This window comes from Balaenoptera borealis (genome assembly GCF_965194805.1).
Source record: "Balaenoptera borealis genome assembly, chromosome: 21".
Taxonomy (NCBI): Eukaryota; Metazoa; Chordata; class Mammalia; order Artiodactyla; family Balaenopteridae; genus Balaenoptera; species Balaenoptera borealis.
Genome location: NC_138880.1, coordinates 7220233 through 7233024, shown reverse-complemented (window position 1 = coordinate 7233024; position 12792 = coordinate 7220233). Strand labels below are relative to the sequence as shown.

At 37.7% G+C, this 12792-nt stretch overlaps 1 protein-coding gene across 3 annotated transcripts in view; it reads left to right on the top strand.

Moving 5' to 3' along the window:
* Positions 1-12792, top strand: part of ZMAT4 (zinc finger matrin-type 4) — a 422482-nt gene that overhangs the window by 291948 nt on the left and 117742 nt on the right. For all 3 annotated transcript variants that reach the window (XR_014239095.1, XM_082375085.1, XM_082375084.1), the window contains exon 6: positions 7576-7672. Coding sequence is in view for 2 of the 3 variants with exons in the window: in XM_082375085.1 (XP_082231211.1) it covers positions 7576-7672 (97 nt within the window). In the remaining variant the exon portion in view is untranslated. The remainder of the gene's footprint in view (positions 1-7575; positions 7673-12792) is intronic.

Here is a 12792-nt window from a genome sequence, read left to right as displayed (position 1 = left end):
TTTTTCTGTTGGCCTTGTGTATTGTGACATTATTAAATTCACTTATTCTAGTAGTTATTTTGTAGATCCTTTAGGATCTTCTATATAAACAATCATATCTTCTACAAATAAAGACAGTTTTACTTTTTCATTTCCAATCTGCAAGCCTTTCATTTCTTTTACTTTTCCTATTGCACTGCCTAGAATCTACAGTGCAGTGTTGAATAGAAATAAGAAAGACATTCTTGGTTTTTTCCTGGTCTTAGGAAACTTCAGTATTTCACCGCTTAATATAATATTAGCTGTAGGTTTTGATAAGTGCTCTTTATTATTAATTATTAATTAAGGATGTTCTTTTCTAGTAGGCTGAGAATTTTGAACATGAATGGATGTTGAAATTTGTCAAATGCTCTTTTCTGCATCTATTAAGCTTACATTATTTTCTCATTTTGTCTGTTAACAAAGTGAATTATATAATTTGATTTTTAGATGTTAAACCAGTCTTACTTCCTGTAACAGACAAACTTGTTTATGATGGAACTGTTATATGTCTGTATGTATACATACATACAGAAATATCTTTATCTATAATGTGATTCTTACTAGTTTTTAAAGGATTTTTCTGTCATGTTCATGACAGATATTGGCTTGCAATTTTATTTTCTTTTATATTCTATCAATTTTTTTAAAAAATTAGTGTTATCTTACCTCAAAAACAAGTGTGGAAGTGTTTCTTTCTCATCTGTTTGCTAAAAGAGTTTGTATAAGTTGATACTGCAACTCTTTAATGTTTGATCCAACTCTCTGGTGAAATCCTCTGGGTCTTTCTTCGTGTGAAAACCTTGGACAATAAATTCAGTTTCATTAATAGATAATAGCTACCCTAATTTTCTATTTCATCTTGTGTTAGTTTTGGTAAGTTGAATTCTTAAAGACATTTGCCCATCTCATATACTTTGTCAAATTTATTGACATAAAATTATTCATAATGTTCTCTTATTATCCTTTTAAAACTGTCTGTAGTATCTGCATTAGAAACAATTCTTTTATTTTAGTAATTTGTTGCTTTTTTTTAAACCTCCATGAAACTTTCTAACGGTTAATACTTGCATTAATCCTTTCTAAGAGCGGATTTTGGTTTTGTTATTTTTTCTGTACTCTGTTTTTTATTTCATTGACTTCTCTTTATTATTTCTTTCCTTCTACCTGATTTTGTTTTAATTTTCTTGTCTTTTTCTACTTTCATAGCATTTAAACTTTGACCATTGATTTTAAACCCTTCATCCTTTCTAATATAAAGCTATATATTTTCCTTTAAAAACTGATTAATATAAACTTGTTGATATGTAGTATTTTCATGATCATTCAGTTCAACATATTTTCTAATTTCCCTTTGGATTTTTCCCTTTGATAATAGGTCACTTGGAAGTATTTAGGTATTTTCATAAATGCTATTAATATTTATTTCTTATTAATTTCAGTGGTAGTCAAAGAAACCACTGTACGAAATGTAAATATTTGAAATTTAGTAAGAATTTTCAATGGCTTAGCATATTTCCTAACTTAGTTTACTTGCTATATACACTTAAAAAGATTGTGTATTCTCCACTTGTTGAGTGTACTGTTCTATAAATATCAGTTGGTACAATATGGTTGATAGTTTCACTTAGATACTATTTGTTTTGTCGTACTGTTCTGTTCTTACTGAGAGGGGAGTGTTAAATCTCTTATAATTATGGTGTCTGTTTCTGCCTGTAGTTCAATCAGTTTTTGCTTCCTGTTCTTTATGCTTTATTGGCTAAATTGGATTTACAATTGCTAGGTTCTCCTAATGAGTTTCTCCCTGTATTATTACAAGACATCCTCTTTATCTCTGGAAATATTTCTTGTCTTGAAGTCTATTTTGTCTGATATTCATATAGGAACTTCCACTTCTGGGTTATCAAATATTTTTATTATCCTATTTCATTTTCTCTATAGTCTCCTTAGGTTTATATCTTCATATTTGTTTCTAGGGGATTAGGATGCATCCTTAAATGACCACTGTCATTTAGAGTTAATATTGGTAAATTTATTATTTATTAATTAGATTTTATACACAATATCATGAGCTCTCAAACTCCTACCCATTCTTGGGCTATTGTTGTCACATATTTTACATCTATATACAGTATAAGCACCACAATACATGGCACAGTGTTATAGTTTTGCTTTAAATTGCTCTCTATCTTCAAATAAATTTAGAGCAATAAAAAAGACACCAACATATTAATCATTTATGGTGTTCTTTATTTTTTCCTGTAGATCTGAATTTACATCTGGTGTCATTTGCCTTCCACCTGAAGAACTTTATAAGCATTTCTCTAGCGCAGGTCTGTTGGCAGATTGTTCTTTTAGTTTTTGTTTATTGAAAATGTCCTTATTCCACTTGAAAGTTTGAAGGATATTTTTGCTGGATATAGAATTCTGATTGTTTTGTTTTGTTCGTTTGCTTGTTTCACGACAGTTTCTTCCTTAAAGGATCCAAGTCCACTTCACCCTGGTCTCTCTGTTTGCTCTTTTCTCTCCCTGGACAACTCTTTAACCAGTTCCTCATGTCACAGGCTAATTCTCATCTCTCTGGTTTCATTTCACGCTTCTCAGAGATCTCTGTTGACCATGCTATCCAAAACCAGCCTTCTTCTCTGTGACTTTCTCATTTTCCTCTTCACATCTTGTGCAATACTTCCACAATGTTTTTATTTGTTTCCTTGCTTCTTGTCTTTCTACCTGAGTAGCTCCATATGAAAATTTATTTTATATTCTCCTACATTCTTGGCATTTGGCAAAATACCTGGCATCATGATAAAGGCACAGTGATGTTTCTCTAATGTAGAATGGATGCAACTGAAGTTACAGGGGCATCTGAAGTCTAGCTTTGCTAGAATTGAAAAGACACATTGAGTAGTCACACTGCTAAACTCTCCAGGACCATCTGTTTTACACACTGTGCTAGGGAATATAAATGCAAAAGTGAAGCATCTTCAAGAAACTTTTCCAGATTCTCTGAGTTGGAAACAATCTCCTCCTCTCATTCCCCTAGCATTCCACTTCATCCTGACTGTGGTACTTTTTGTGATTGACCTTGTACCATTGCTGTTTCTATACATATCTTCCCTCTCCAGCTGGATTGTCAGGTCCTTGCAGGCAGGGACGATATTTCTGAACACACACTGGCAATTCTGCAGAAATAACCTTTACGTCTGCAGACGTTTCGGGATACTCATAAAATGGTATTTCATTGAAAATGAATTGAATGAGAAAGTTAGCATTTTTGTTTAATAAGGTTCTCTATTTCTCTGTGGAAAAAGGAGCTGTGTAATTCCAAAGTCATTAGGATTTCAACTCAGCATTAATAAAGCCCTAGGTTCCCACCAAGGACACTGTGTCACGTGTGGAGGAGGACTCCTCTGCCCCTTCTCTGCCTTTGTTCTTTTTTTTTTTGTTTATATGCACTGCCTTCCTAGTTTATGCTCCCTGCAGGTTGCAGCACAATAACGTGCCAAATATTTCCTGCCCACGCTTCTGTTTGGCTGCAGAGCAGGAGAACTGTAATGGAAAAGCAACAGATCAGAATAGTTTTTAGATTTGTTGGTGCTCTTAGAAACGCCCACTTTTAAACATATATATTTATGCCTGTTGCCATGCTCAACCTCCGTTCATTATGAGGAGACCTTTGATGAGTCTGCAGTGTGAAGAGGACCCATATAAATACTGGTTACCGTTTATTATGACAAGACTGATGGAGAACTCTGGAGGTAGGAAGGCTGAAGCTAGCTTTCATGTTCTGTGCATAACAGAGGAGAATGGCTCAGCCCCAGATAAGCATTCAAACAACTCACATGTAGGTTGTGATAACTTATTGCCCCTGGGTTTGGGGACTATGGTAATCTTCCTGAGTCATGCACACCTGCGAGTGAAATGGAAGAGCCTTGGAAGCACAGCTCTTCTTTGTAACTTTTTTCTTTAAGACCCAGTATTGTTCTGACAAGTTCAAGTTAACAAAAGGACCATGGCACTAGAGGGCGGTACTCTGTAAGGTGGGTGTGTATGTGTGTTGGAGGTGCGGGTTACAAGTCTGAAACTTCTTGTAGGTTCCCAGGCCCCATCCAAGGCTTATAGAATCAGAACCTGCAGATGCTGGGCCTGGGAATCTGCATTTGAGCACCATCCCCAGAGGATGCCCTGGGACGTTTGGGAGTCACTGCTTGAGGGAATAGAGAGACAAGAGTTGTCTCTTTTGTCTGTGAACTGTCAATCTGTGCCTGAAAAATTTTGAGTCCCTTAGATTGCTCACCAAGAAGATCCTGTGGTCTCATTGCTTTTTTCCCGTAACTGAATTGACTCTTAATTGAGCAATTAGGTCAGTCAGTGTCCGATTATCATGTACTTGAAACTAAAACAAAATAAGTTCGTCCTTACACTGGCCAAACCAACTTATCCTGTCATGTCTAACAGGTTTCTCAGAAACATGCATTGGGCTATAGGAATTTGAAAGTCCACAGGAAGTTCTGCCCTTTGTCACATTATCTACATAAGAGCAATTCTGATGGCACTGCAATATTCAGCAAGCAGGATTCATTGGATGTAATCAGAAGTAACTTTGTTCTTGCCATCCACTGCCCTTTCATGCCATCTCTGTGGGGTTAATTTTTTCCTACCCCTTGGGTAAAAACTAGGGTAAGTGTCATGAATTTTCGCTCACTTTTAAGTAGTAAAGAGTTCTTTACTTTCATTCTTAAATACACAAAATTCTATGTCCTTAACTGATATATCCAAGTTTTTTTCAGTAGCTTTTAATCTACTGAAAAAAACTGCACAGGTTCAAGGTTGAGAATTATGCTTTATTCAGTGAACTTACTGAGGACTTTAGCCTGGGATACAGCCTTTCAGATAGCTCTGAGGGAGTGTTCCAAAAAGGTAAGGGAGAAGCCAGGATACATAGGAGTTTTTGCTGAGAAAAAAAAACATGTGTTCAAACATCACAAGATTACTGCTAATCATAAGAACAAAACATTTCAAGTTAATGATTTTAGCGCTTTTCTATGTATGGCAAGAGTCTTGGGCTCACTGAAGTCATTCCTTTGATATGCATCTTAACTATCTCGGGCCAATATCCTGTTTTTCTCCATCCTGAATCCCCTCAGGGAGCCCCACTGCCAGGAGCGCCTGCAGTGGCTGATGACTCCTTTGTCTACTGAAATGGCAGGTGACATTCTTAGTTCACACAGGGTAGAAAAATAATTTTTAAACAGCTCCAAACTTTATTGGAAGTGAGTTTTCCCCCTCCCTTAGCTCAGTTCTGCTTGGGCGGCCTATTTGCCATGGGAAAAGGGTGCATAGGCTCTTCTCTTCCTCTCAGCCTGTGGCTTTTGCTTTTCTTCCTTTACCTCTGCCTCAGGTTCCTCCAGGGCTGAGGGATGCAGGGTATCAGGTTAGAAAGGCGAGGGAGATAAAAGTTTATTTGATAGATACCTATACAAAACTCGCATAGACACTGCCTGACTCTTTCTCATGGGGTGATTTCATGGCTTTTTCAGGAACTCAGCATTACTTGATACTTAGCCCATAGGCTATGTACCTCCTCTGGGGTCACTTTAAGGCCCTAGATATCCAGTTGAACCCTGCTAGCATCCTTCCGCTGAGGTCACATTGCCCCCACCGTTCATACACGGCACACACGTGGTCTGTGGGAAACTTCACATCGTTTGCTCTGACAAGCTCTGAGAATACAGGTCAGGCCCAGTCCTTCCACCTCTCTTACTTCGCCATCAGAGTAGCTAAGTAGACACAGGCTCCAGACTTTGGATCTTGCCAGTGTTGTCGAGTCCAGGACACTGGGCTCCAAGGACAATAAGGCATTCCTCAAGCTCTCTGAGTAGTTCCACTGAATCCTTTTCCCATGGGTTCGAGGTGAGAGAGAAGGAATCCCCCATCTCACATGGAAGAGGGTTAAGCCAAACTCATAGTATGATAGAGCTCCTTTTAAGAAATTCCCTATTCCTTTCTTTCTTCTCCAATCTCTTTTTCAGACTGGTGGTGAGGGATCAGCTTTAGTTGGAAAATGGCTCTTGACCACTTCTGTTGGATGCGCTGAACTGGGGCTCTCACACTCCACTTTAGTCATGGGGGTGTAGCTAGCATCTGTGTCTTAGAGCTTCAACAGGGGGCTTCCTCCAAGATACTGGGAAATAAAGATTCCCTTGTAATATCTCTTTGCAATCATAATACCAGCTAGTTTATGTTTATCACTTGTTGTATACCAGACGCTCCTTCATACATGCCTTATCTTACTCAGTCCTTCCCACAATCCTATAAGGAAACAGAAGTTCAGAGAAGTCAAATAATTTGTGTCAAGTCACCCAGATAGCAGGTTACAAAATTCTTCCCAACACTGTGCATTATTTTCTTTTGAGGAAAATAAGAATGATTTTTGTGTCTTAGAAAGAAAATACTATGCATTCATCAGGGGGAAAAAAATGCTATAGCTGTTTACTATCCTGGCTTTGACAATGGGAAGATATGGAATTTTGGAGCAAAATTAAGAACAGCAAGTCTCAGTTGCTAAGCATTTGAATAGACTTATTCACTTAATTCTTATAAAACCTTGTGATGTGGATGGACTCGTCTTCATCTTGTAGATGAAGAAACTGAGGCCAGGGGGATATTATGTGGCTTCCCCTACATTACACAATGAGGAATATTTGGAGCCAGGATTTAAAATCCAAAGTCTCAGACCATGACCCTGAATCTACTTTTCCTCTCCACTCTGATGGGACATAGCAGGAATATGAGCTGTGGAAGTTGTTTGGTTGATGCTTCTTTCAAACACATCTGACTCTAGATGAGGAGCGACAGAGGAGTCAAGGTTTTCACTAAACTCCTTGGAAACAAAGAGCATCTTATTCATCCTGGAATCCCTAGTGCCTGGTCCAAAGTTGACTATTAATGAATGAATGAAATGGGTAAACAGTCAATAACTTTCTTTTCAACTCTCTGGTGGAAAGTAAGTTTATATGTGGGTTAAATTAAGACACCATCCTCCTCCTGGGTATTTACATTTTATAAGATGGTCTTGGGAGAAGAGCTCAGATGAATGATATCTAAACTTGAATTTCTGATTCGGTCCTTGGAATAGAGGTGGAAGAGGAATTGAGACCGAGATTTTCTCTGGAGTCTCAAGTTTCACTGCAGAAATGACAGCTTACATGTCTCTCTGCCGTAAGGAAAAAATAGATTGCTTCTTTGTTTGGGTTACGGAGCGCTTCTTTGTTTGGGTTACGACGTATCCGGAAGCATTTTACCTCAAAGAAGTATGTTCTAATAATTTCAGTCATCCAGCAAGGGGGCAGGCGGCTTCCAAAGTATTCACAGTCATACTTCTTCTGAGGAACCTGTCGGCTGGGCTCTTGGAAGGAAGGATTGAAGTGTTATTGGTGGGGTAGACCAGATGGCTTCTAAGAGACTCTGTCCCTGACCTTTTGGAGATGTAGTATTCGTTCAGGTGGTTGAAGACAAGGATGCAGCTAACCAGGTCTGTGTGTCTGTCATCCACAGGTCTGAGGCGCAATTACAGATGTACCATCTGCAGTGTCTCTCTAAACTCAATAGAACAGTATCATGCCCATCTGAAAGGATCTAAACATCAGACCAAGTAGGTACTTTCATGCTTTCACTCTTCAGTCCTTTTGTATGTAACTTTTAGCATGATGAATAAAGGCTAACCACTTTACTTATTTCAAAATAAGTAGATGAAAACTGTATCTCTTATCTCCAAGGTTCCCTTGATATTTATGCTGCTCAAGCCTCCAGAGTCTGCCTAGCGCTGCTTGAAGAATGACTTCTTGCCTTTTTTGGACACAGTAATGACAATATTTTTTTTTTTCATTTTTTCCTTCTTTTCAAGGCTAGTCAGCACATTTGTATGAACTTCAGGAAACTTTTAGATCTATATTAAGTGTTTTTAAATAAGCAATGTAGTCTCTACTTGGAGGATGGTCCAGACCTCCGTGTTGTGAAGTCTAATTCTGTGAATGTCTTCGACCACTTTCTATTTCTAGAAGCATATTGTTGCTTAGTCTGGAAACCTAACAAATCCCCTGGAATTTTAAGTCATTCACATACATAGCTATTTTCAATTCAATGGAAGCTCATTCCATTCCCCCTCCCCCAAATTCTCATGATTTTAAACCAGAAAAGTCTAATCAGGCATCATTTCCCCTGTATTTATACTGCTCATCTTTTTAGAAAACCGATGACATTAGCTTTTAGGTATTTTTAAAGTAGCTGCTAGGACTGCTAATAAAATCTAATAAAATAGGAAAAAACAAAGAATATCTCAAAAATATGTAATTTTCCTGAATATAATTGTTTTCATTTCTCTCATATTCATTAGCAGAATCATTGAGCAGATTCGACTGTATCAGGGCCTCATAAATAATGAATGATTCATTTAACAAAGGTTTATGGAGCGCCCACTGTGTGCCAGACCCCGAGTGTGCCTTGGGGAAGAAAAGATGAATGGATTTAGGCCTTCCTCTTGCGGAGCTCCCTGCCAGGCTGGGGAAACAATCATGTAAACAAATAGATTGTTCTCTGTTACCATAATGTGGGCACCCCGATCTTTGAGGACCAGGACGGGAGCATCGAGGGGAAGCTTTCCAGCGACATCAGTGCAGAGGCTGAGCTCTTAAGGATGAAGTCAGGGTCTGATTTTGTTTTCCATTATCACCCAGCCCCCAGCACAACACTTGATACGTATTAAGAGCTTCATGACCATTCCTGATGGAGTGAATCTGTGATTTTTAAAAGATGAGTAACGACAGCAGAAACTAACACAACACAGTAAAGCAATTATACTCCAATAAATATGTCCCAAAAAAAAAAAAGGAGAAAAGATGCGTAACGATTTTCCAAGCACGGATAGGAAGGTACATTCCAGGCAGGGAAATTTCTTGGCAAAGATACTGCAAAGACATAGATTCACAGGGGTTTCTGGTTTCAGGGGAGGAGTTTAAGCCCAGAGTTCCCACTGACTCTCAGTTTTTCCTCAATATAGTGTGGTTCGGTGAGTCAAAGCTGCTTTCATCACTTGCTTTACTCTGATCCACCCCCAAAGGGCTTTTATCAAGGAGGTTCTTCAGAAACAAGACTGTCTCTGATACTGAGCACCTAGAGCACTTGTATTGATTATTGGGAGCTGCTGCCCCAACCCCCAAAACGGTCCCTCCAGCATCTCTCTGACTCTCACGTTGTGAGCCATACCGTATGCATTCTAACGAGCATGCATCTGACGTACGCACAGACACCTTACAAGGAGCTGCAACAGTAAATGATCATCTTTTAGGGGCATGTATTTATTGCTCTTCATAAATAGAAAAAGGTAGACAGCAGTGACTTTAGGTGGCAAGAATCATGTCAATAACTGATGCAGATAGATAGCATCTCCAGCTTCAGGAAAATACCTACCTCTCTATGTGTACCTATAAAACTTCACGTGACAGAATTTGTACCAGGCATAGTCACACCTAATACCTTGTTTATTCCCGTTAACTACCTTGAGATACATATTACTGACCCATTATTTGATCTGAGAAACTAAGGCTCAGAGAGGCGAAGTAACTTTCACAACACCACCTTGCCAAAAAAATGGCAGAACCAGGACTGGACCCAGCAGCATCTGACTCTTGCTTTTAATTAATTCGTGTCACTCAGCCGCCACAGACAGGCTTTGGACACAGGACTGCAGGGGCTGCCAGTAGAGAGTCCTATGATGAATTTTGAAAAAGGGCATTGCTTCCCTGGTGTAATTTAATAAGTATACCTGACTTCAGAAGGGTACGTCTCCTGCTGTGCTGCCTTCTTTCCAATAAACAAGACAGTTTGCTTTTTTTTTTAAACCACAAAAGCACAAGGTTGAAGAAACCTTGAAGAAAATAATTGTCATAGCTCTGTCCCGCAGGCCATTTCATCTGTCTTTATGCCAGATTTGAGTATCCTGGGTGTGTATATGAGTCTGTCTTTGTTTACGAGACAGACAGTTCCATAATTTTCTTGTAATATCTTTGTTAGGTTTGGTTTCAAGTGTGTGAGGGCCTCGATAAACAGATTCTATTTCTAATCCCTGAATGAGTTTGTGGTAGACTGCTGCTATTTCTTACCTTAAATACAAGGAAGAATTCATTAGTGAAGCCATCTAGGCCTAAAAATTTATGCTATGGGAGTATTTTTCTTAGAAATTTAGTTTCTTTAATACAGCATTGTTCATATCTTCTATTCTTATATCAGCTTAAATAAGCTTTCTTTCAATTAATTTGTCCATTTCATTTACATTTTAAAATATATTGGTTTAAAATTGTTCATTTTATCCCCTAATTTTATTTTTAATGCTTGTGGAATATTTTTATTTCCAAACACTGTTTATTTGTGTCTCTCCCTTTTTTTTTTTTTTTGATCACTTTTCTTGTTAGAAGTTTATCAATCTTTATTAGTTGTTTTTCTTTTTTTGATGAACAAATGTTGGGGATTTGTTGATTTTCTTTATGTACAGTTATTTTATGACATTTAAAATATTATTTCCTTCTTTCTACTTCCTTTGGATTTAATTTGCATTTTCCCCTGGCTTCTTAATATAAAAGTATAGGTCCTATAATGAAAAAGAATCTGAAAAAGAATATATATAAATATAAATATAAATAAATGGTCCTATCTATCAATTAGGCCAAGTTTCTTAATCTTGTTCAAATCAGTATATTCTTACTGATTTTTTTGTCTGCTTTTTATATCCATGAGAAGCAGACATAATTAAAAACCTCCAACTGTACATATGATTTGCCTATGTGTCTTCTTAATTCTATCTTTTCTTTTTTGTTTTATATATTTAAAGTTATATTATTAGATGCTTACAAATTTAGGGATTTTTAATGTATTCTTATTGTATGGGCCCTTTTTTTTTTTTAATCACTTTTTGCCATCATGAAATATCCTTCTTTGTTACTAGTAGTATTTTCCTTGAAGTATACCAACGTCAACTACAGCAACTCTTCAAGGCTTTCAAAAGTTTTTCCTTTAAATTGTATCCAGTTTTTATTTTGTTCTCAGGTGGAAGTTTAGTGTGATGGAAGTCAGCCAAGTGGTTCTTAACTGTTCTAATCTGACTAAGTCAACATAAGTATTAAAGTGTCAGTAATTTTCAAGGTCTTATATTTATATTTTTGCAGTCATTTCTAGAGGAGCGTTGAGATGAGCAGAGATGATTCAGTTGTGTAGTGGAAAGGACACTGAATTTTATTTCTAGTGCAATTTTGCCACTGAGTGACCCTGGGCACTGACAAACCTTCTTTAAGTCTCACTTCCCTCAAAGATGAGTGTTTAATGATGACAAGAACACAACAAATATGCTTCCACTTCCCATGCTTTGCTCATGATCCTGGTATTCTTTTCTACGAATCCTGAATTCAGACTTAAAATTTTTCCTAAAACATGTCCCAGTCAGCCTTGAGCATTTATTGAAGTTAGCAGTGACCCTCCCCTGCCCCAATTATGTCCACCCAGAACCTCAGAATATGACCTTATTTGTAAATAGGGTCTTTGCAGATGTAAAAGTTAAGAATCTCAAGATGAAATCTTTCTGGATTTATGAGAATGATTTATGGTGTCTTTATGAGAGAAAGGAAAGGGAGATTCGAACACACGGAGAAGGTGGCCCCGTGAAGACAGATGCAGAGATTGGGGTTCTGTTTCCTCAAGCCAAGGAACACCAGGAGCCAGCAGCGTCTGGAGGAGGCAAGAAGGAATCTCCTCCAGAGCTTTTGGAGGGAGTGAGCCCTGCTGACTCCTTGATTCCAGACTTTCATCTTCTAGAACCTTGAGAGAATAAATTTCTGTTGTTTGAAGACACTCAGTTTTGGGTACTTTTTTAAGGGCAGCCCTAGGAAATTAATATAGTGTGAAACCTACATGCCTTGTTCCATAAGTAATCCTTCAGTCGTATTTTCTGGGCAACTGCTTACAATGCCAATCCCAATAATGACAATGATGATGGTCATAGGGATGCGGGTGGAGAAGATGGTGATGATGATGACGCCACCACTGATAACCAAAGTGGGACTTGTCTGAGACTGGGACACAGCCACAGACTAAAATGCTTTGGAAGTGTTACATCTAATACACACAGCAGCCCTGTAATTGACCAGAGGCTCCACTTTATAGGTTAGAAAATTGAGTCTCAGAGAAGTTCAGTGACTTGTCCAAGGTCCCCCAAAAAATTGGTCAGCAGAGTCAAGAACAGAAGTCAGGTTACTGGCAACCTTTACTCTAACTGTTATAACAGTACTTAAATAATACTATTATTATTACATTGTTCTTTACTAGTAGTAAAAAGACTTTTTCTTTTTTTTTTGGCAAATGTCATAAACAGCAAAATGACTGTCGAATTTTGCTCCATGGTTAAATTGCAAGAGAAATATTCAATAGCTAATGAGAGTAAAGGTTTCGAAATGCAAATGATCACACTGGCATATAAAGCAATTGCCTATTGGTAGATTTTTCAGCATTTCCGGGGGATCTAGTCTGTCAATCAGTACAAATGTTTAAAATGAAATTTAAAGGCAGATGAGTACATACCATAGACTAATGAACAATTCCCCCATAATGTACTTAAATCTGAGTTTAGGGAACACTTCAAGCCTCAGGACATTGTATTACCTAGAATTAAAGGTTATAAAATTTGTCATTACTTACTTTGATATTTCACTTGGTTGAAAATGAGGTACA